At 39.5% G+C, this 20617-nt stretch overlaps 1 protein-coding gene across 3 annotated transcripts in view; it reads left to right on the top strand.

Annotated features, from left to right (window-relative positions):
- SHROOM2 (shroom family member 2) overlaps positions 1-20617 on the top strand; it is a 118421-nt gene that overhangs the window by 42910 nt on the left and 54894 nt on the right. For all 3 annotated transcript variants that reach the window (XM_058864292.1, XM_058864273.1, XM_058864283.1), the window contains exon 2: positions 4492-4643. Coding sequence is in view for 2 of the 3 variants with exons in the window: in XM_058864273.1 (XP_058720256.1) it covers positions 4492-4643 (152 nt within the window). In the remaining variant the exon portion in view is untranslated. The remainder of the gene's footprint in view (positions 1-4491; positions 4644-20617) is intronic.

Below are 20617 nucleotides of genomic sequence, written 5' to 3'. Positions count from 1 at the left end.
GCTCCTCATCAACACTGCAGCAGTTCAAAGCTGGAAAGAAAGGCCATTATTTTCCCCTTTCTCTATATTACCAACAGGGGAATACAGACTTGTAAATATCCTTTGAATATGTTTGTGTATCTAGCTGTTAGACATTTTCTCCATCTTTCAAGCCTCTGTCTTCTTTTTACAAGAAGAATTTTGCATACTAGATTTACATATATGTTGTTTTCTCATTCATTTTTTTTTTAAATCCTCATATCTACATTTTGAATCAGTGTTTCTTCCTGTTTTGTGGATGTGATGTAAGCAAAAATAAATTTGGGAAGATGTGACAATTAATATAGATACTGTTATGATGGCAAAGTCTGCAATCACAATCCTCCCTGATGCACAGATCCCAAAGTTTGCTTTTGCTCTTGGCTGTAAGGAAGGTCATCAGGGACAGCAGGGTGAGAGATACTGTCTAAGCAGATGCTTTTGGTCAACAAACATCCTTTTCATCTCCTTTCGAAAACACTTTCTTTGGTAGCATACCAACATCACTGCTAAGGATAGGAAGTCAACATGTTTACACTTGTTAATTTAGCATAGTATGAGGGTATGATTTTTTACTACATAACAAAAACATGGTTTCAGGGTGTTTCTAGAACCCTTGCTCATTCAAGATAAGCTGTGTAGCTATATATGTTTGTTGAAGGCTTATGCCTGTTATTTATAAGAAAATAAGGTGTTGATTGTTTTTCTTCTATGTCTTTTGTTTCCTGCTATTGCTATAAAAATGCTAAGATGTGTGTGCTTATGGGAGTTCAGTTCCTGCTGGGTTACATCCAGTCATATCTGCCAGCTGACAGTGACTGAGGCAGATCTCTTCTTCCTGACTGTTCTTGAAAGACTTCATCTTAAAACCTCCCTCTGCATTTTCAAGGCTTTATTTTCAGCTATTGACCTAGTTTTTCTGGACACCTGGAATCCTAAAAGAAATTGATGCTAGGTAGATGAGTAATACAAACTTTAGTCTTAAAAGTTGGGCTTAAATCCTCAACACAGCATAGCACAGCTGACTCTAAGGATGGTGAGTGAAATACATTTGTGACTGAGGTGTGACAATGATATTTTTGAGTGTATTTGCTAGTTCTAAAATATTTATGTATTTGGTTGATATTTACACTTCTAGTTAAGGTCTGATGAGATGGAAAGTTACTCAGTGGGTGAATAAATAAAGACAATACGTGTTAAAACTAATAGAAGAAAACCTGAAGTAGAAGCTGGAATGGCATTGTCCAGTTTTGCACAAAGAACACAGGTTAATATAGCAGTATATATGAAGAGGGCCTTTTCCTCGTTGATATTTTTGGCTGTGTTTCTTTATATGTTGCAAAGCCTAATGTTTTTAGTAGTTGTGACTAAAGGAAGGACTTCTAGTGTAACAGAAGAAATTGTATTTTTTCTGTCTAACTTTCCCATTTCCACTTAAAAGTGTATTTTCAAATAGAATCATATCTGTACAGCCATTTGGGGATCTGAGTATAAAGGTTTAAATTTAGTCAGATTGAAAAGACTTCTACCATGAATGGATGTCTAGTTTTTATTTTCACTACCTGTAGGTGATCTGAAGACAAGATCTTAAAGTCATTTGAAGTTTTCATGAGGATGGCTTCAGCTTTGTATTTTAGGCTTTGATTTTTTAAATCAAAACTTTTTGAGGTTTTTTTGATTAATGTTGTTTTTGACAGCCAGAGTCTCTTTGGAAAGCTTGCTTTGTGTGGAATGTGTAGTTTCTCTGATGAAATTAAAGCGCAGAGGGGGTAACTGAATACTCCCTGCTGTCAGTGCATTGCCAGCCTGAAGAAAAAACAAACATACTTACTGAGAACAATGAACATTCCTTCAAGCCCTAGGAGACAGATTTTTGCCCCTGCCCCCCACCCCTTTCGCCCCCAACCCCTCTGAGCCCAGGGATGTCTCAGCCTCCTTTGGGTGCCTTGCTTGGGGCATAGGGGCTGCAAATGGTTTGACATCTACATTTAGAATTTAAAGTGTCCTCCGAGATACTTTCATTCTGTGCCCCCTGCCATGTGGGTCCCGTCCCAACACCCACCCCTTGCCTTGACCTTCCTCCAGCAATTCTAGTGATTTAGCTCTGACTTTCCTTAATGTTTTTTGTACCACTTTTCTAACCTATTTGGCCTTCAGATGCATGCCCAGGCTGCCTGTTCTCTTGTTTTGCTCAGCCTGATTTCAGTGCCCTTTTTAGGGCAGATGCTCTTCACTTGATATCTCAGAACTGAAGTCTTTACTTGCTTCTAAGCAATTTCCACTGCTGCTCTCGTGTTTCCAACCTAAATTAAGGTTTGCAGTGATAATTTGGTGTTCTGGTAAATTCTTGATGCCCAGAGGATATGTGAGCAGGTCAGAGGGCAGGTCATAACTTGAAAACTAGATGTATGGGGATGTAGAAACTTGCCCTGTCTTTAATTATCTTGGGTTTTTTTTGGGTTTTTTTAAGATAAGAAGTTCTGTAAGTAAAGTTTCTTAATTACTATTAATAATGAGTGGTTTAGAATGGGATAGAAGACTAAGCATTTTTCATAGTATTCTTTTTGGCTTAGGTTTACAGGCCTGAAGATTTTTAAGAACATTTATTATGACCTTACATAAAGAAAGCTTTTACATGCCTGCAAAGAGATTGAGTGCTTTGTGAGATTATCCTAAAGTACTTTCATCAAAAGATATTGCTTTTTTTATTAGGTTATTTAATTTATATTTTTGTTGCTGGACTCTTTCTAAAACCTGTACTGTGAGCTTCAGAATTCATGAAGTTACTTTCCTCTGGATTTATCTCGTTGCTGATTGACTTTGGTGCCTCAGAAGATGGCAGTTCTTTATGAAGCTGTCTGCAGTTGGGGTGATTGCAAGGAATTGCTCTTTGTAAATTTGCTTGTATTTAATAACGTGGGACTCAGAGATACTGTAGTCAATGTAAAATTTAATGAAGACGTAAATTAAAGTCTTTGAAGGTAGTGTCAAATGTATAGGAAGATGTGAGTTGTGGATTATGAGCAAGTGAGGGAGCAATAAAATTAAATACATAGATCACGAAGCCAAGCAACTCAGAAGCCAGAGGCTGTGTTGACAGCAAAGGAGATAGGAAGACACTAGAAAGCCAAGGGATTGAATGGCAAAGTGTTCAATGCCTACAGCTTAGAATCACAGACTTGTTTAGTTTGGAAAATAGTTTTAGGATCATAGAATCCAGCTGCTAACCTAGTTCTGCCCAGTCTACCACTAAACCACGTACCTTAGTGCCCCATCTTTTAGAGGGATGGTCCCCACGCATCCAGTGAAGGTTTTCCTTAGCCCTCTATTGCTTGCTTATGTATTTATGAAAATACTTTTTTATTGTCTTTTACAATAGTAGCCAGATTAAGTTCTAGCTGGGCTTTGGGCCTTCTAATTTTCTCCTTTCATAACCTCATAATATCCTTGTAATTATTGTTTGAAATCAGTTCAAACTGTTGGTACTTATTAATCTGTCTGATCAAGCTCTTGAGATTTGTTTTAAATTTTGAAAATGGGGAACTTGTATTGTGGCGGTTTTTAACTTAGTTGGGGTGAGAATTGCAAAAGCCTGAATCTTTAATTTATCTTGTGTTTTTTCCATATGTTATGAACAGTTGTATAAAAATTTAATGCATTCAAGAGATGCCTATGGCATTTAGCAAAATAATCTTTCAGTGAATTTCCCTTACTATCACTGTGTTTTTAAGCCAGGGCTGTTAATTAGCTGTAAGGATAGTAATTTTTCAGATATTTTCCTAAATGTTATGTTCCTGATGAAAATACCTTCATTTTCTAGACCAGCCTTTAAACAGTATTTTAGGATTTCATTGCATGCCAGATCTTTGGAGTTGGCTGTGTGTTAATGTTATTGACAAAATGGTCAATATTACTGGCTGCCTTCTCTAGAGAACCATATTTTTGCATGCCTGCCCAAAGCTCTGTTTGCAAGTATGATTACTCTGTTCAATATGATTCACGTGTTGAACAGAGGTCAAGATGACAGATGCTTTTCACAGAATCACAGAATGAAACAAGTTGGAAGAGACCACGATAGATCATCTGGTCCAACCTTCCTGCTCAGGCAGGGTCATCCCAGAGCACAGATTTGCATCCAGACAGTTCTTGAATATCTCCAGTGAAGGGAGACTCCACAACCTCTCCGGGCAACCAGTTCCAGTGCATGCACAGCAAAGAAATTCTTCTTTACATTCCCAAATTTCCCTCTAGCTTTCTCAGGAGGTTTCCTCTCTTTTATTTCTTTCCTATTCTGATTGTCTCAGTATATAGTGATTTTTAATGTGCTTTCTAAATTATGTTAAGCACTTAATTATTGTATTAATTTTTGTTGAAGACAGTATTGAAAGCTCATTAGCTTATTTTAAAGGTGGCACTATGCAACCTATATAATTCTACCATTTGTTACACACATTTTTTTTTTTCCCCCCCTAGATAGAAGATGGGAGCAAAGCTGCAGCTGTGGACAAGTTACTGGCTGGGGATGAAATTGTTGGCATCAATGATGTGGGCCTGTCTGGCTTCCGACAAGAAGCTATCTGTCTGGTGAAAGGTTCACACAAGACGCTGAAGCTTGTAGTGAAAAGGTAAGATTGTGTTGTTAACCTGAATGCCAAGTGTGTTTCAGCCTATTAGCTACTAAGCAACTAAATTTGCCAAGATGTGGCAAGTTAATCACTTTCATTCAGTGTTATAAATGTGCATATTATGTGGTATTAAATTCCTTCTTAAACAAAGACCCTTTAAAGAAGATGATGTGGAGAGAGGCAGCCTATTGATCAGAGCAAAAGCCAAGGCAATACATTGTCTGAGTGCTATTGTGATGTGATCAGTCAGGACACTGCCTCTGTCTTCCTGAAGTGCAGTGCCCAAAGTAGGCTGCCAGCCCTGTTCCCTGCCTTTGGTGTGCAGACACAGGCAACGCTCTTTAGTGCATATGCTGTGCTGGCCAGTTGTGCTGTGAGGAGTGGTTTACATGGGAAGCTTTTGGAAAAGCATTTTCCCACTCCGAAAATATTTGAGGTTTCGAGCATTTCATAAATGGCTTGCATAAAGAATACTTTGAGTTAGTTGTTAGTGAAGGGGGAAAGTGAAGCAGTTTATCAAAACAGAACACATTTTTGGTTTGAAAACTTTTTGTTTTGTCATTTTGAATCGCAGCTTTTAAGTTCACACTACTTTTACTAACTTGAGTTTAAAATCAGTTTCATAAAATATTTTTGTCAGAAGTAAACCAATGTTAATGTGGGCTAAATCTTGTAATTTCTGGAAAAAGTTGCAACCCAGAGATCTGAACAACATGATCTTTGTTAGTAATTTCCTTCTCTGGTGTATCAGAACTTTCTAGTTAATTATTTTTATCAACTTATGCCAGTCAGTCTTTCATGTGAGAATTTGTTAGAATCAAAAAAAGAATTTTGATACAACACAGAAAATGCCAAGAATTTGAGCTTGACAGGTATGATGATCCAGTCCATAAATATAATGACTGTTTGAGGCCGTCTCAAATAAGGACAGTCTTTTGTGAAATAGCACTGATAGGTAAGAAAGGTACAAAAGCATGCTTTTCACCTTTGGTTTTAGAAGTTGTTTGTTTTTGATAGAAGAAATTATGGGTACCTGGAGCTCTTTCACAGCTGCTAGGTTATATCCTCAACAATAGCTACTTCTAGAAGCTCTCACCAAATTTTTGTAGCTTTGAAGCTAATAAATGCAAAATAAAATACATTCACAACTACCATAGATCATGTTGATGTTCAGCAGTTCCAACTTGTGTTGGCTATTCCAGTAAAAGCACTTGTTAGTAGAGGTTACGTCAGTTATTCCTGTCAGAGAAAGGGAGAACTTCAGGGTTGAGAAGTTTTACACACACTGAAGAATCTGCCAAGACAGCAAGTCTTAATTACCAGGAAAAGCTTCAGACCAAGTAGAAAGATTCCTTCTCTTGGTGCTTTTCAACTTTGACAGTGATTTGCTCAGAATCCGTGAATTCTGATCCATCTCTGGAAATGGCAGAAGGTTTGGTGCAGAAATACCCTCATGAGAGGCACAGCTATGTCATTCTTGGTTCTTCATACCACATTGTGCTGTATTACCATCTGAAAGGAGGTTGCAGTGAGGTGAGGGCCATTCTCTTCTACTCTGATAACAGTGAGAAGACAAGAGGAAATGGCCTTAAGGTGGGGAAATCAGACTGTATACTAGAAAAAAATATTTCACCATTAGGGTGGTTAGGCATTGGAATAGGTTGCCCCGGAAGGTGTTGTCCATCCCTGATCACCATCCCTGTAGGTGTTGGAGGTGCCTGAATGTGGTGCTGGGTGTTGTTGTTTAGGGGTTACCATCGTAGTGCTGAGTGGGCAGTTGGACTGGATCTTTTAAAGGTTTTTTCCAACCTTGATGGTTCTGTGAGTCACTCAATGAATGTGATTTTGGAGAACTTTGCTACAGCTAATCAAGTGCTGATCTGCTGCTGGGGTTTTGTGGCCATTCTCTGCAGGCAGAAGAGCCCTATTGCTATACATGCCCTTGAGCACTTCGGTGCAAAACTGATGGATTTTCATCAGTCCTTTATCATCCCTTCCCTTTTTCCTTCCTTAGCATGTGTGCAATGGTCAAAAACAAGCCAGCTGTTCTAGCCAAGAGGCTGAAACAGTGGCTGTTGTTAGAGAAAACATTATTGTCTGAAATTCATTAAAAACTTCCATAGCTTCCAAAAGAGGCAATAGCCCTTTGGGTTATTGACAAGCCTGCATAATATTAGATACAATTTCATAAAACTTACTGAATTAAACTAGCTGGGGCTTTTGTCTTGGTTTTTCAACTTTGCTCTTTCTCTTGGAAAGTTGCCTTAGGATATCAGTCCTTTGATGGTCAGAAACCTTTTAACTTCCAGTCTCATTTTATTTTTGGCCAGCTTGTTCTCATGCACTGCTGTTGCTGTGCTGAAATAACTTTTCCTGTTGGAAGTTCAAATGATGCAGGTTTTTGTAAAAGCCTTGTTGCATGCTTTCTTTCAGAAGTTATGGTTTGAACAACAGTATTAGTTTTGTTTTGTTTGCCCTAAATCTTAGGCTGAATTTTTATGAGTACTTTAAACAGCCATGTCTGTAAGCAAACCGGTTGTTTAGTCTTTGTGTGAGCACTCCTGCAGGTCTGGATTGAATTGGATCAGGGAACTGATCTGACTACAAAATTACTTGAGTAAGTAGGTTTTCAGCTGGGTAGAACCACCACTTTTCAGAGGTAGTCTGCATTTTAATCAATTGTAGCAATCTTGGAATGGCTGATTTAGCCTTTATTTCAGTCTTCAGATCCACACTTACTGTTCCCTGGGGGGAGACTGGGAATAGTCCCACAATTCCCTTTCATTGAGTTACATATAAGATGAAGTATTGATCTGCAAGTCATCTTAGCATCTTTTTGTCTGCTTGCCCTGTGTCCTTTGTCTAGTACTGTGATGTCATTCTGTAGCATTGGTTTAATATTTTATTCTCTGTGGATGTCAGTGTTATAATCTGAAGCACAAAATAGACAGGTTTGAAGTCCAGCTCAATCCTGAAGTTTAAGAGAATCTTTGTTTTAATCATGTTGTTCCTGCTATCTGTGAGAGTTAATAGCCAAGATATGAATTTCATGTGGAAAACATTTTTCCTTGGGGTCATTTGTCTTATCTATTTGTGTACTAATACAGAAGTGAAAAGCAAACTTTTACAAATCTATGTTAGGAAAAAATTACTTCTTAACAAAATTCTTCTAGAAAGTAGAGAACTTTCCTTGCTATAATTAATCAAGTCAGTATAATTAATCAAGGAAAATAATATTTTATTTGTCGCTGCTGAGAAGTATGTGCCTGTGAAATTTCTTCTCAAAGCAGCAGAGCCACAGCCTGATCTGATGTTGATCTAACTGTATGTTGGAAATGTATGTAGTAGGCCATGCTATTGTCTGTTTAGAAGCCTAATGTACCTACAGCGAAGACCAAGGGAAAATGTTTTAGTGAGAGTAATGTGTTTCATTCACAACAATCACTTTGTGTCTGTGACAAAAGTTTCTTAAGGGGCTTATGTTGTTATGCAGTGGTAGCTGGCTTCCAAAATATTATATTTAACTGCCATTTTAAAAAATTATTCTTGACTTACACAGGAAAAATAACACTGGTTTCTAATAAAATGGTGTGCATTACTCAGCATAAATGTATTGGCTATCAGCATACACAGTTTGCTGTATTTTCTGGAGCCATTGCATAGTTGTGGTCTAAAGCAAATCAGGACTGTGCAACTGGCTCAACAACAATTTTGATATGATGTTTAAGTGGCTTACATAAATTGCTGGTAGAATGAGTGCAGTGTACTTTTGGTCCTGGATTAAAATAGGATTCAGGAGGCTTCATATATTTTTCTCAAATGAATTTGTAGAAACAATGCATGTTAATTGCATGCTAGTTCTTTGGTGTAGTACTGAGTGATTTCTTGAGTAGATTCCTTTCCTAGGAAAATGGCAAGCAGACTGTGTTCAGGACATTTCTTACAGTAATTACATGTGAATCTTTTGTTTGGAAATGATGTGCATATCTACATACAAATGAACTTGGTCTCAGTGTTGATACTGAATATTGATGTTGATGTGATTGCCATATTCTGTGTACTTTAATGATTTTGCATATACTTCTAACTTTAATTCCTTTCTACTTATTACATACCATCTTCATTCCTTTGCATGTGTTAGACATAAGCATATATCATAAATCCGTAGTAAGAGTAATTTTTCACTATGCATTCATGAGATATATTAAACTGTTAAAAATTGGTGCATAGGTGAGGCTTTCATGTGTGATTTATTCAAGGCAGGGTGAGATTTTCACCTCTGGGAGTCGCCCTAAGAAGTTACATGGGTTGTCCCCTTGGCTGCTTGAATCGTCTGTTAGTGGCAGTTGAAATGAGTGGGTGAGGGAAGGAGCAGCCTCTTTTCCACAGGATCTGCTAGTGATGAGAAGCTTTGTTTAACTTGGCTAACTCTGCAGGTACTGTGAGTGCCTGAGAACAAGCTCTAAAGTTCTGGAACTTGGCCACATTATGTACATATGAGGGCTTGTTGGGTTTTTTCTTTTCTGTAGCATTTTTGTGCTGTGCCTTCATGTTGCCGAAGTGCAAGCTCTTTTTGCAATGCTGAAGGAAGTCCCTTGTTAAAGGAAAGGGAAAGAGAGTGGGAGCAAACACTTGTCATCAGAAGCATAGTATGAATACTGACATTACTGTGCAAAATCCTAGCAAGAGAAGTGACTTGCATGATACTTCTGCCGTAAACACCTAGACATGGAAAGTTATGGTTATCTTTATTTGCCTGGCACTTCATGAAGACAGCTAACTCTTAATTAAAGCACAGAAGGCAGAATCTTTAATGAATCTCCTGAGGGATGTTCAGAATGTACAGTACTGTTTCAGACACCTGAGACCTGAGCAGAAATCTGTGAATAAAAATCTTGAGAGTCATTTACAATGTTCAGATGGAAGATCACTGGAATTTGTCACAGTCTGAGCAGAAACCTGCTGAACACTAGCAGTGACCTTTCTGTAATGGGTTGTGTGTAACTTAGCAAGGACATCTAGTCTTACCTATTTATGACCTGTAGAGTAGCTACCTGTGTAATTCATGGCTCCTTGTGGCTGCAGAAATACTCTGTGCAGCTTGAGAATATCAATTTGTGAGACAACTTTGAAAACTGAGGGATTTTTTTTTGCTGTACAGTTATGAGATACAGATGGAGGACTGTGAATTCTGTCTCTTACCTGTGTTTGGCCTTGATACTTCTAGTTTCATAGATACCAAATGATATAGGAAACAATCTGAAAAATTACATGGATTTTTCTACTTTTAAACATTTAGTATGCTGTTTTGTCCATGGTTATGGTTAAGCATTGCTTAATAAAAACCAAATGCGCTTGTGGAGAACCACTGTTGATTACAAGTGAAATACATTCTGTCTTTCAATGAGATTTCATTTCTTCTGGAACCGGGGTTTCTTATGGCAAAACAAATAGCAGTGGTTTCTCTCTTATTGCCCAATAGCCATAATTCTTCCTTTTGAAAGATTGACCTTGGCCTTAACTGACCAGAATGAATTTTTGGGGTTATTTTGTGTGGTCTTCTTTTTCTTGTTTGATTGTTTTTTTGGTGTGTTTTGTTTTGTTTTGTTGGTGTTTCGGGGTTTTTGTGTGTTTTTTTGTTTTTTCTTTTTTGGGGGTTTATTGGGGTTTTTTAAAATTCCTGTATTTTCAACCAGACTTCAGAAACATATGAGAAACTGTAGTAGGGTTTTCCAGGGCTGTGTCTACATCCATGTACCATTGCTGTTAGAAGTGGGCAGGTGTGCTAGCCCCTTGCCACCCATGTTTCTCAGAACTGACAGCTGTGGAATGGGATGTGCCACTGCAGATCTTTGGGAGTGGGTATTTGTAACAGATGCGCACAGCTTTCAAGTTCATGGCATGAACATTTCTGTGGGACTGCAGTTGGCGGAAGGGCTGGGTTCTTTTAAACTCGCACTTTGCAAATTGACTTGGGAAGTGGGTTAGTACATTGCTGTGGGCTCCCTCTTCTGCTCTGAGCAGGATGGCCAGGTGTAAATGTGTGCCAGGTATGGACACATACGCTGCTCCCAGCCAGGTCTGGTGATGGACAGGGGAATAAACCACATGTTTCAGGATATGTGACACAACATGACCAGGCTAGGGCACATCTTTTTCTCCTTTGCTGTTGCCAGTGAGCTACCATGGCTCACAGTGGAGTGGCAGGAACCAGATAGACACAAACATGGCATATCCCATGAACTGCACAGCACCTACAGGCCCCAGATCAGGAGAACATTGGGTTGGATGCCCTATGCTTTAAGGGCTGTCAAGTAATCCCAGCAGGATCTTTCTATGAAGGAATGCTTAGTGGAGCATCTGCCAAATAAACCACCCTGTACACACGTGCTCAGTGGGGATGCACAGAGTAGGCCAGCCCATGTGGCGGTCCCCTCCTGCTCTGATCTAGTTTGCCTTCCACCTTCTCCATGGGCAAATGCGAGGCTGGCTGAACTTCCGCTGTGCTCCTCATCCTTCATCTGTGTGATCCCACACTACTGATGGAAGGCTAATGAACATGACAGAAGGAGGAACACACACTTCCATTTTCAGCAAATTATACCTTAGAAAACCCCTGAAGAGGACCATTTTCCCTGGTTGCATCGCAGTCACTTAACCCAACACATTAACAGTGTGAATCCACATTCTCTTTGCTCTAACCCTAGCAGTACCACCTAGGATGTTTCCCATGCCAACTGCCTTTTTGGTGGGGTGTACATTTAAAAACCACTTTTATTTCTTAATTTTTTTCCCACTTCACCTGCTTCTTAGTTGCATTAACATGATTTGATTCATGCTGTTAATGACACACTGACTGATGCTTGAGGTGATGGGAAGCTTTAGTTCCTCCAGTTGATGGTGTATTGTCCCTGGTTTCAAAGAGCAAGTAGTTGTCTTGTGATTTTAGATGTTTGTCTTATACAGCTGTCAGGCTTCTCTCAAATACATGTCATGACTGATATGTTTTTGTTTTCTGGCATCTTCCATAATTTATAATACGATAAAGAAATAAATTATAACATGATCATTTATAATATGATAAAAGAAATAATTTATTTCTTTGCAAATCTGAAAAATTTGCCCTGTAAAGCTTAAATAATAGAAAGCCAAAATTACAACAGATGTCACAGTATTTTACCAAGGCAACTCTGTTAGGGCAGAGTTTGAGCTACTAGGAAGGCCATAGACATTTCCTTGTAGGTAAAAGGAATATACTGTAATTTGAATATGCTTATTCAAAAGGCTACTTGTGGCAGTGCTACTCAGTTTTTTTAAGTAATTACCAAAATTGGGCAACGTGGCTTCCTTTCTGGGATAGGATATCCATCAAATGGTAACAGCCTGTGAGTCATGACTGGGTTTTAGTAGAGATTTTTTTTCCTTCAGTCATGCATGCACTTGTCAAAATGGTTAATTTTGAGCATGAGTAGTCTCATCCAATTTAGTAAGAGCATTCACATGACTGAAGATAAAAAAAGTATACCAGTTCTTACAGGATCTAACCATAGCTTTTTACAAAATGGTACATTGGAGTTATTCTGAAAACTGCCTTCCACTTGTGAATTTCAGTGTAGGTGCTGGAAGCTCTAATGTGTAGTAGCCCCTTGGGTGAGAGAGAGGAAAACAAATGAGCCTTCTGAACTTTGGGGATCTGAAAAAGTACTCATTTCACATAATACTTCTGCATGCACACAGCTGATTTTTTTTATGTATTCAGTAATACTGTAGATATCTTCAGACTCCTGACTGAAACAGAATTATAAACCAACCCATTAAAGATCAAATGATTAATCTTTTTATGTCCGAGATGATCTTTGCATATTGAAAGCATGATTCTGTGTATGTTCTATGTTTTGAAAAAATTAATTGTTTGGGATTGCTTTTAAGCACTTAAAAGTTGGGTTTTTTAACACTAATCAATGATATTGAAATGCATGTGTCCAGTTTCAGGAGAGAAGGAATAATGCTCCTATTCCTGTGTGTTGCAGTTCTCTCCGTGTGGAAATTTTATTTTAGGTTACATATTTCACACCCTGAAGATTAAATGATTGACACGTTGGAGAACTTGGCACTTCTTACATGTTTCAGCATTAAGTATCTACCATATTGAGTGTAGAGATTTTATGCTCTACTTGCTCAAGTAGCTACATGTAACACCTTCCAATTTGAAAAGATTATAAAGAAGTTTTAAAATAATTTCTGAATCCAACCCTTAACTTCAGAAATGTGACCACTTCAAAGAAGGGCAGGAATGCAAGTGTGTTGCAGACTTGGTTACTGAATAACTGAAGAAATTTGCATCTTATCTCTTGCACAAGAAACCCAGAGTATTTTATGGTCGATTCTACTGAATCTGCATAATACTGGATCACCTGGCAAAACAAAGTCTGGCACAGAGTCACAGCAACCACGCTGCTGAGTTATACAGCCCATGTGCTTTTAGTCCAGCTTCATGCTGAGTGCAGAGGAAGGACAGAATGACAGAAGCTGAAGATTGGGAAAATTTCTGCTGGGTCACAATCAAAACCAGAGTCAGTTCTTTGATCTGGCTCATGGAGCAGACTTGCCAGCAGGTGGGCAGCTGAACTAGGGCTGGCATCTGATGGGGAAGAGAGCACTCTGAGGGATGGTGGCTGGTCTGGCATAGGTCATGTCAGAGCAAAATAGCTTTCTCAGGTAAAACCTGAGCCATACCAGCTTGTGGCACAGTTCTTTGTGGAGGCTCCATAGTTTGCATCATATGGCTATAGCGTTTTAACCAAGATTGAGACAAAGTAGGGCTGGGCTGAAATGCCCTGGGACAAGAGGAATTCCCTTCACCCACTCTTTGTTTTTGGGTCACCTTGGACATGGTGAGGTAAATTACAGCTGAAATCGGTTTGGGAAAGCACCACACCTGTGTAGAAAGACCAGTATTTGGAATGTGGTTTCTGAGGAAGCTCAAGTTGGGATGGCTGTTGAAGGGTAAGCTTATTGTGGTGAGTGGCTGGGAGGCAAAACACACCCATTGTTTCTGGCCACAAGCAGCACCAGGATTTCTGTGGCTGTGTGCCCCAAGGATGTGGCAAGTTCCTTCTTGCTGAGGGCAGTGTTTCGGGCTGGTGCAGGCAGCCGTGTGCTGCTCTGGAATTCAGCCTGCCCATCCTGGGCAAGGATGGCAGAGGGGAATGTGTCTGGATTGCTCTGCCTCCTGCTCCTTCACCTCAGCCATGGTAAGACAGCCTAAAAGCCCCCGTTTTGACTCCTGCTGCTGCTGTTAGCATTAGCCCCATCAGAGGCTGTGTTTTTCTTCACTGTTACTGGTGAATAATGCTTTGTTTGTATTTACCCTAAATTTCTTAATTTCTTAAGCACTTTACATGGCATAATAATTTCCAAGATACTTGAAAATAAATCCTGCCAGAACCAATTTATTCAATGTGTGAAGCACTTCAGATGTTTCCTAATGATAAATACTCACTAAAAAAAATGTTTTATTATCCTTCTAAGGAATTCTGATAAATCATGGTAAAAATTGAGGTAAGAAGGTGACATCAGGAGTTGAATGCTATCTAGCCATCAAAAGGTAAACGAATGTGCAAAAAATACAGATGAGGGAAAAGTATTTATGTAGCTTATATAATATACCATAAATCCCAAGGGCAACACTTTTATCTCAGACATCCAGATGTGTCTGTCTAGTTCCCCAAGGCAGAGCAAGGAAAAACAGTTCCAGAATGTGAGAGCTTTATCATGGTAGTCTATTGTGAATTCAGAAGGCAGGAAGATTTATGATGTTATACCTCATACAAATTAATACCTCTTTGTTGACAGTGCGTATCTTATTTATAAATGAAATTGTTGTTCCATCCTGCTCAAGCCTATACAGTTGGGCTGAGGAACAAGGAAAACCTGAGCGAACTGTGATGGTGAGATCCTGATTTCTTCAAGTTAATGACTGAACTCTTTAAGGTTACTACCATTGATAATTTATTTGCATTTATTTATTTTCACAGAAAGAAGCAGAGCATTTTGCAAGTCTCTTTGGTTTCTTTTTATGTAAAATGCAATTTATTAGAGTATAGGATAGAAAAGGAGCTGCTGTGCTGTGACAAGGTCGTTCTGCTTCCAGCATGGCTTCCTTTAAAGGAGTCTATGTTGGCTGAAGTGTGGTGTTGCTGTTTGCTCCATTTTTCAGGTGTAGGATGATTGTCAAATGGGAGGTCACACCACCTGGTTACCTGATACATGAGAGGAGAAAGCAAAGAACAGTGCTACAGGACTTATAGGTCTCGCCATGGTTGACAGCAAGGCAAAAGGCAATTGTGTAGACCTTTGTGTGAGAATGATCATTTAAGGTAGAATATGCTGCTTTGCTGAAATTTTAGGGATTTCTACAGGTACTCATATAATAGAATTCTGTCAATAACTTGTCTGTCAAAATACTGGTTCAATTTGCCATTCTAAGACTATCTGAATATTAATAGGTTGCTTTCATTACTGCTTTTCTCTTTCAGAGCCTCTCCTTCCCCTTAGAAGTCCATTAAATTAAGCATGTGTTTATATTTTTATTTGATTGTTTTTAAGTTCTAGGTCACTTCTTTTTTGGGGATACTTTTTGGAAGTCATTTCCTTTTATGATAAGATACTAGAAGCTGAGATTGCAAAAACAGGAACTCCTTCTGTTTCACACGGACAAAAGTGCTGCAGTTCCATTTGCTGCTTCCAGAAAAATAGGCTGACTTTGTTGTAACAATTTGTTGGCACTTTTCTTGAAAAGATAAGTAAGAGGGGAGTGCATGGTAATCAGATACTCAGTACATAGAGATCATAAATAACAACAAAGACTCAGATTTGTTGTTTTAACTCATTGCATTGAGTTTTAGTCAGCTACAAACATTCAGGAAAAAATTTGGTAATATTAGAAAACCTGTTAATTTCAGGTGTTGGAATGGGTCATTTTAAAGATGCAAAAATTCAAAAACTGCTGACTAATCTCCCTTTGAAACAAAGAGAAACAGTCATTGCTCTATTTCAAATTCCACCTTTGAATATTGAGACAACCAGAATATTTCCTGACTTTGGAAGATCACAGCTGTAGCAATTAAATGTCTGAGGTCACCTTTTAGACCTTATTAGCAAATAAGACTGCCTAACCACAATCTTCATTTTTTTATTACGCTGAATAGCTTAAAGTCTGATTTCGCCCTGTGACTGAATCCTTTGCTGGTAGCGCTCTCTTGTGGCTGTTACTTTCATTTAAATTACTTAAGGGATTTCAAAAATATGTATATTATTTTGAAATTTCTGCCCTAGGACACAAGAGTCTGTATTGGATAAGTATTCCTAAATTAAATATGGTAATAGATACTTTAATAATGCAGGAAGGTCAGTCTAGGCAAAAGCATCCCAAGTGTGTTCCCCAGAAGATCTCAAAGGGACAGGCATATTGAGCATTCAGGTTTTTAATCTCTTTTTTGCTGTATTTTTGGTGAAAAGCTGTAAGCCTGTGGACAGACGGGGGGAGGCTTGGAGGGGAAGGAAATCTGCATTGGCAGCCAGTCAGGTGGAGGAGAGACAGAGATGAGCAGCTTCATTAACTGCTTTGACTGTAGATGCTGCTGTTTCTGTGGTGTTGCTCTTGGTGATGAGCAAGTTACTCCCCACTAGTTTGGCTATTAAAATGAACGAAAAAAAAACTATTTGGGAAACTTTTCAAGTGAAACTGATATGTGTGTTCCTGGTGAAAGCTTGAAAACTTTTCACCCTGAAGCTATATTTTCTCATTCTGGGGGTGGGAAAGGAGAAGGTGGGGGGCTAACTCTTGACCTATTCTGTTTTTTAATACAAAGTTTTTAGCTGATGTTTCAATTTTCAGTAGGGAGGCAAAGCCTTCTGGAAGCTCAGATTGTGATGTGCAGGCCTTTCCTTTGAACTAGGGACATACAGTTTCCTCTTTAAAGAACAGTTACTAATGAGCAGTTGTTCAGTACTACATGGACTCAATACTATTGGAATTGTGCATCCAGTGTCATACGTTCATGAGCCTGTCTGCATTATTAGTACCCACTGTGTGATGTTGGATGTAGGCTCCTTTTCCTTCTTCACTGCAACCCAACAGCAACTGGAGTAATGATTCCAGGTTGTTTACTTAGTTGTACTCTCTTAGAGAGGCAGGTTTACACTTGAGATAAGGCTTTGAATGGTAGGGATCTTGGCCCTTGACTGAAAAGGCTCTATTCTACTGTAGGCTGAACTCTTGTGCGTGGCATTTGTGATACCCACTTTCATTCATCTTTGGATCCTGTATGTCACATAAGAACTGTAATAATCCTAGTTCTTTCAGAGATATTTTTTAAATTTCAACTAGTCTTCTGGGAAAGCTTTCATAGTAGTTATGTGACTGTTTATAGCTGTTTTCCAGCAAATGTACTGCCATACCCAGCAGCCTTTGAAGTGAAGGTAAGGTGAGCTTGTTTGCTGTTTTGGCTGCAATCTAGCAGGACAGCTCAGCAGTATCTGATTGCAGATTAAGACTGAAAAGAGGTTTTTTAAAGCAAATTAAAAATCCTATTAGTCAACTGTATTTTGAGGCTCAGGTTCTCCTTTTCTTTAAACGTAAGGAAATACTTAGTTTTCCTCATCTCTTACTACTACTGTATCAATGTAATTCTCATCTTTTTTTTGACAGCAGATTCAATAGTATCTACCCTATGCAATTTATTCTTTTGTTATGTAGAGTGAGGACGGACTTGCTGCTGGAAATTCAGGAAAAAAAGTTTTTTCCCTACTTGAATTTTACTTCTCTGTTTTTCCAAGTAAGTCACCAAGAATAATATTTGTCAGGTCTGCATCCTCATTAACACAGCAATAACTCCATGGCTTTTAGACTCTTTCTGAAACATTGTTAGAAAAGAGAGACATTAAGTCAGAGTTTGCCTTTCTCTGCACTGAGTATGCACATGCATGCACAGGCATGTGTGTTAATGTTACTAAGCAAGGCATCATGCTAGGTTTAGCTTACTTTTATTGAAGGCTACTTCCAAAAAACCTCATTACATTAGGTTTAACATCTGTGAGTAATCTATACTCTCACCTTTATATAAAGTGCAGTTATTTTAAAATAGATTGTATCAATTTGGCTGAGAAAGTTTTAGCTAGACACTAACTTTCCAGCAGGTTCACAGAGTTAAGCTATTGGACTTCTTTGTAATTTGTAATTCTGTCATATGCTATCTTAACTGTATTTCTTATTAAAATCCAAATATGTATGCCTGCATAAAATGAGACCACTTCCTTGCCCTTTGGCCAGTCTCCTTCCTGAAGTTTGAGTATTTCTGTAAATCCATAAACTTCCAGCTTTTCCTTTACAACTGTAAATGCATCCTGCTTTGACCTGTGAAAAGCCGTTCCTTTTACACATGAAGGATGGGGGTCAGTCGGTTGGTAAGGATGCTGTGATGCAGTCTGCTCTGTTATTGAACAGAAGCAATAAAAATCTACAGTTGTTGTTTAGTGTGATGGGTTAGGGAACCTAACAGGATTGTGACAAATAGGCCAGTGTGCAAGAAGAAAATTTCTTTGTTCTGCTGTGTCGATCCTTAAGGGTACAGCATAATAAATCTTCTTCATTTCCCCCCAAAGAAACTGTGCAGTCTGTTATTGTATCCTTTATATCCTCGGGTATAATGATGGTCAGCAACCATCAAGCAAGCTTACATTGCAAATCTGGCTAGCAGAAGGGGATTAATTGTGTGACTATAGGATAAAGCTTATTTTTAAAGAAAACTTGAAAAATAAATTATCCTTTGAAAGAACTCCCCAGTATTTGTAGCATCAGTCTCCTTGGGGCATGGAAGAATGTACCTGCCACTTTTTTTCTGTAGGTGATGATTCCCAGTGCCTGCATACTGAGGTGTTTTATTTCTAGGGATGTAACAGGCTGCTTCTCTTTTAGCGGAAGTGCTGATCCCTGAGAAGACTTTCTGGTTGTCTTTCATGTGTAGGAAAAGTAACTCTCTGTAACTCTCTGCTACCATTGATAGTCCATCAGCTCTTAAGAGGTTTTCTTTTAGCTTTGTCATCTCATAGGTGATATTAACTTCTTTACAATGCGGTGCCCCAGACTCATTTATTTACCTGTCCATGTATTTGCTTTGAAGATTGGAAAAGGATAGAACAGATCAAACAAACAGTTTCAACAGCATAATGTCAGTGCGTTTTTCATGCGCCTTGGTCAAACACCACTTCAAACGAAAACTAAAAATCCCCCTTCTTCGTCCTGCATCAGGAAGAGTCTTCTGGTTTCATTTTTTGGGCTCCGGGGCAGCGTTCAGCGGCAGAGTCGCGGGTCTGACTAATCTGAAGTGCTCCGGCCTCTTAGCGGGGAGCGCTGACAAGGCTCCTTTGTGAGTCTAATTATATCCCTAAGCTGGCGGCCGCAGATTAGCGGAGGGCAGCCGGTGGCAGAGGGCTGAGGAGACCCTGCTCCGTCGGCATCGGCCGTGTCTGCCGAGGACAGAGCCCAGGAAGGTGCCACCAACACCCCCGGTGCGGCCTCGGCCCCCTCGCTTCGCTGTCGGGCCGGTCCCGCTCCATGACGGGAGGCTGCTCCGCCAGCCGGAGCTCGGCCTGGGCCCGGAGGGAGGAGGCACCGCCCAGCGCGGAGCCTGGGTAGGTACCCAAGGCCGTGCCCGGGGAGGAGGCTCCTGCCAGGCTGGACGGGACGTGGGACACTCATGAATTCTGCCATCTCCTCACCCTTCGTTCCGTTGTTGGGATAAGCCAGTGCTCAGGGTGCCTTTCTCTTGGCTTTTTTGTGTCTTTTATAACTTCTTGGATGAGAGGGATAAAAAAAGATGCGTTGCTGTCTCAAATGCATCTGATTAAAATTTCATTGTAGGATTGTTGAAGTGGAGTCAGCAGGTGTGGAAGAAGGGGAGGTGACTTTGAAAAGGGTATTTTGTTGTTTGCTTTCAAATTTGCCTCCCATTTCGCAGGCAAACCTGGCTTCAGTGTACATTGTCTTGCTGAACAAAACCACTCATCTCCTGGCTGGGCCAGGCACTGGGGTGGCTTGCAGTCGTTACTTTCTAAAAGCTCTGCAACCAGTTTCCTTGGGCTGGTCTCTTCATCCCAGTATGGGATGGAGACAGAGTGTGCAGAGTAAAACTCAAAGTGTCAAGGCATGAGAGTTTTTAAGCCTTGAGCTTTTAGTGGTATGAAAAGAAAATTCAGTGGAAAAAATTTCTCAGGCCAGCATGTGCAGAGCTGACATAAAGGTGAAAGGAGATTTTTTTATGGAAAAGAGCAAGAGGAAATGAATATGTTGATAAACGTGAGACCAAAATTGTTTGTTCCTCATGATAAATCTAAACAAAGGGATGTGAGATTTCTCCTTTGGAAGGACAGGAATAAGAGGTTCTGAACAAAAATGGGGGAAAACAGCTTAATCTTTTAAATACACTTGTCTTACACAATTTGGGGAAGGAGGAGGGAGTGTTAAATAATTAATTTAGGATTTTTTTTCACTGCCAGGCAGTCACTGCTTCCTGCTTTTCAGGAACATATGCTATGAAGGTGGAGTGCTGGAGCAGCACAGGCTCAGGATGTGTTTCTACCTTCTTAGTGATGACCAGACAGGCCAGCCAGCTCCATTAGAGAAATCCTTAATCTAGTGAGGCTAATGGACCTTCTCACACTAGAGGGCTGCTCAGGTAGGATCTGTATTTGTGGGGAAGGATTCCAGAAGAGTTAGGATCAACATCTGTAGTTTAGTGTTGCTTTACAAAAACACATAGTAATATGTAACAGAGCACTGACCCATGAAACACATCACACATTTCTGGTGACTACACTGAACTTTGAGTAAAGCTATAAAATATTAGACTTCCATTAGTCACTTGAAGCTCACATGTGGTATTCAGTGTGCCTCAGTGATTTTCTTCTATATG

The sequence above is a fragment of the Poecile atricapillus genome, chromosome 1 (assembly GCF_030490865.1).
Source record: "Poecile atricapillus isolate bPoeAtr1 chromosome 1, bPoeAtr1.hap1, whole genome shotgun sequence".
NCBI lineage: Eukaryota > Metazoa > Chordata > Aves > Passeriformes > Paridae > Poecile > Poecile atricapillus.
The sequence above is the reverse complement of the archived record's forward strand: the minus strand, read 5'-3'. Positions and strand labels throughout refer to the sequence as shown.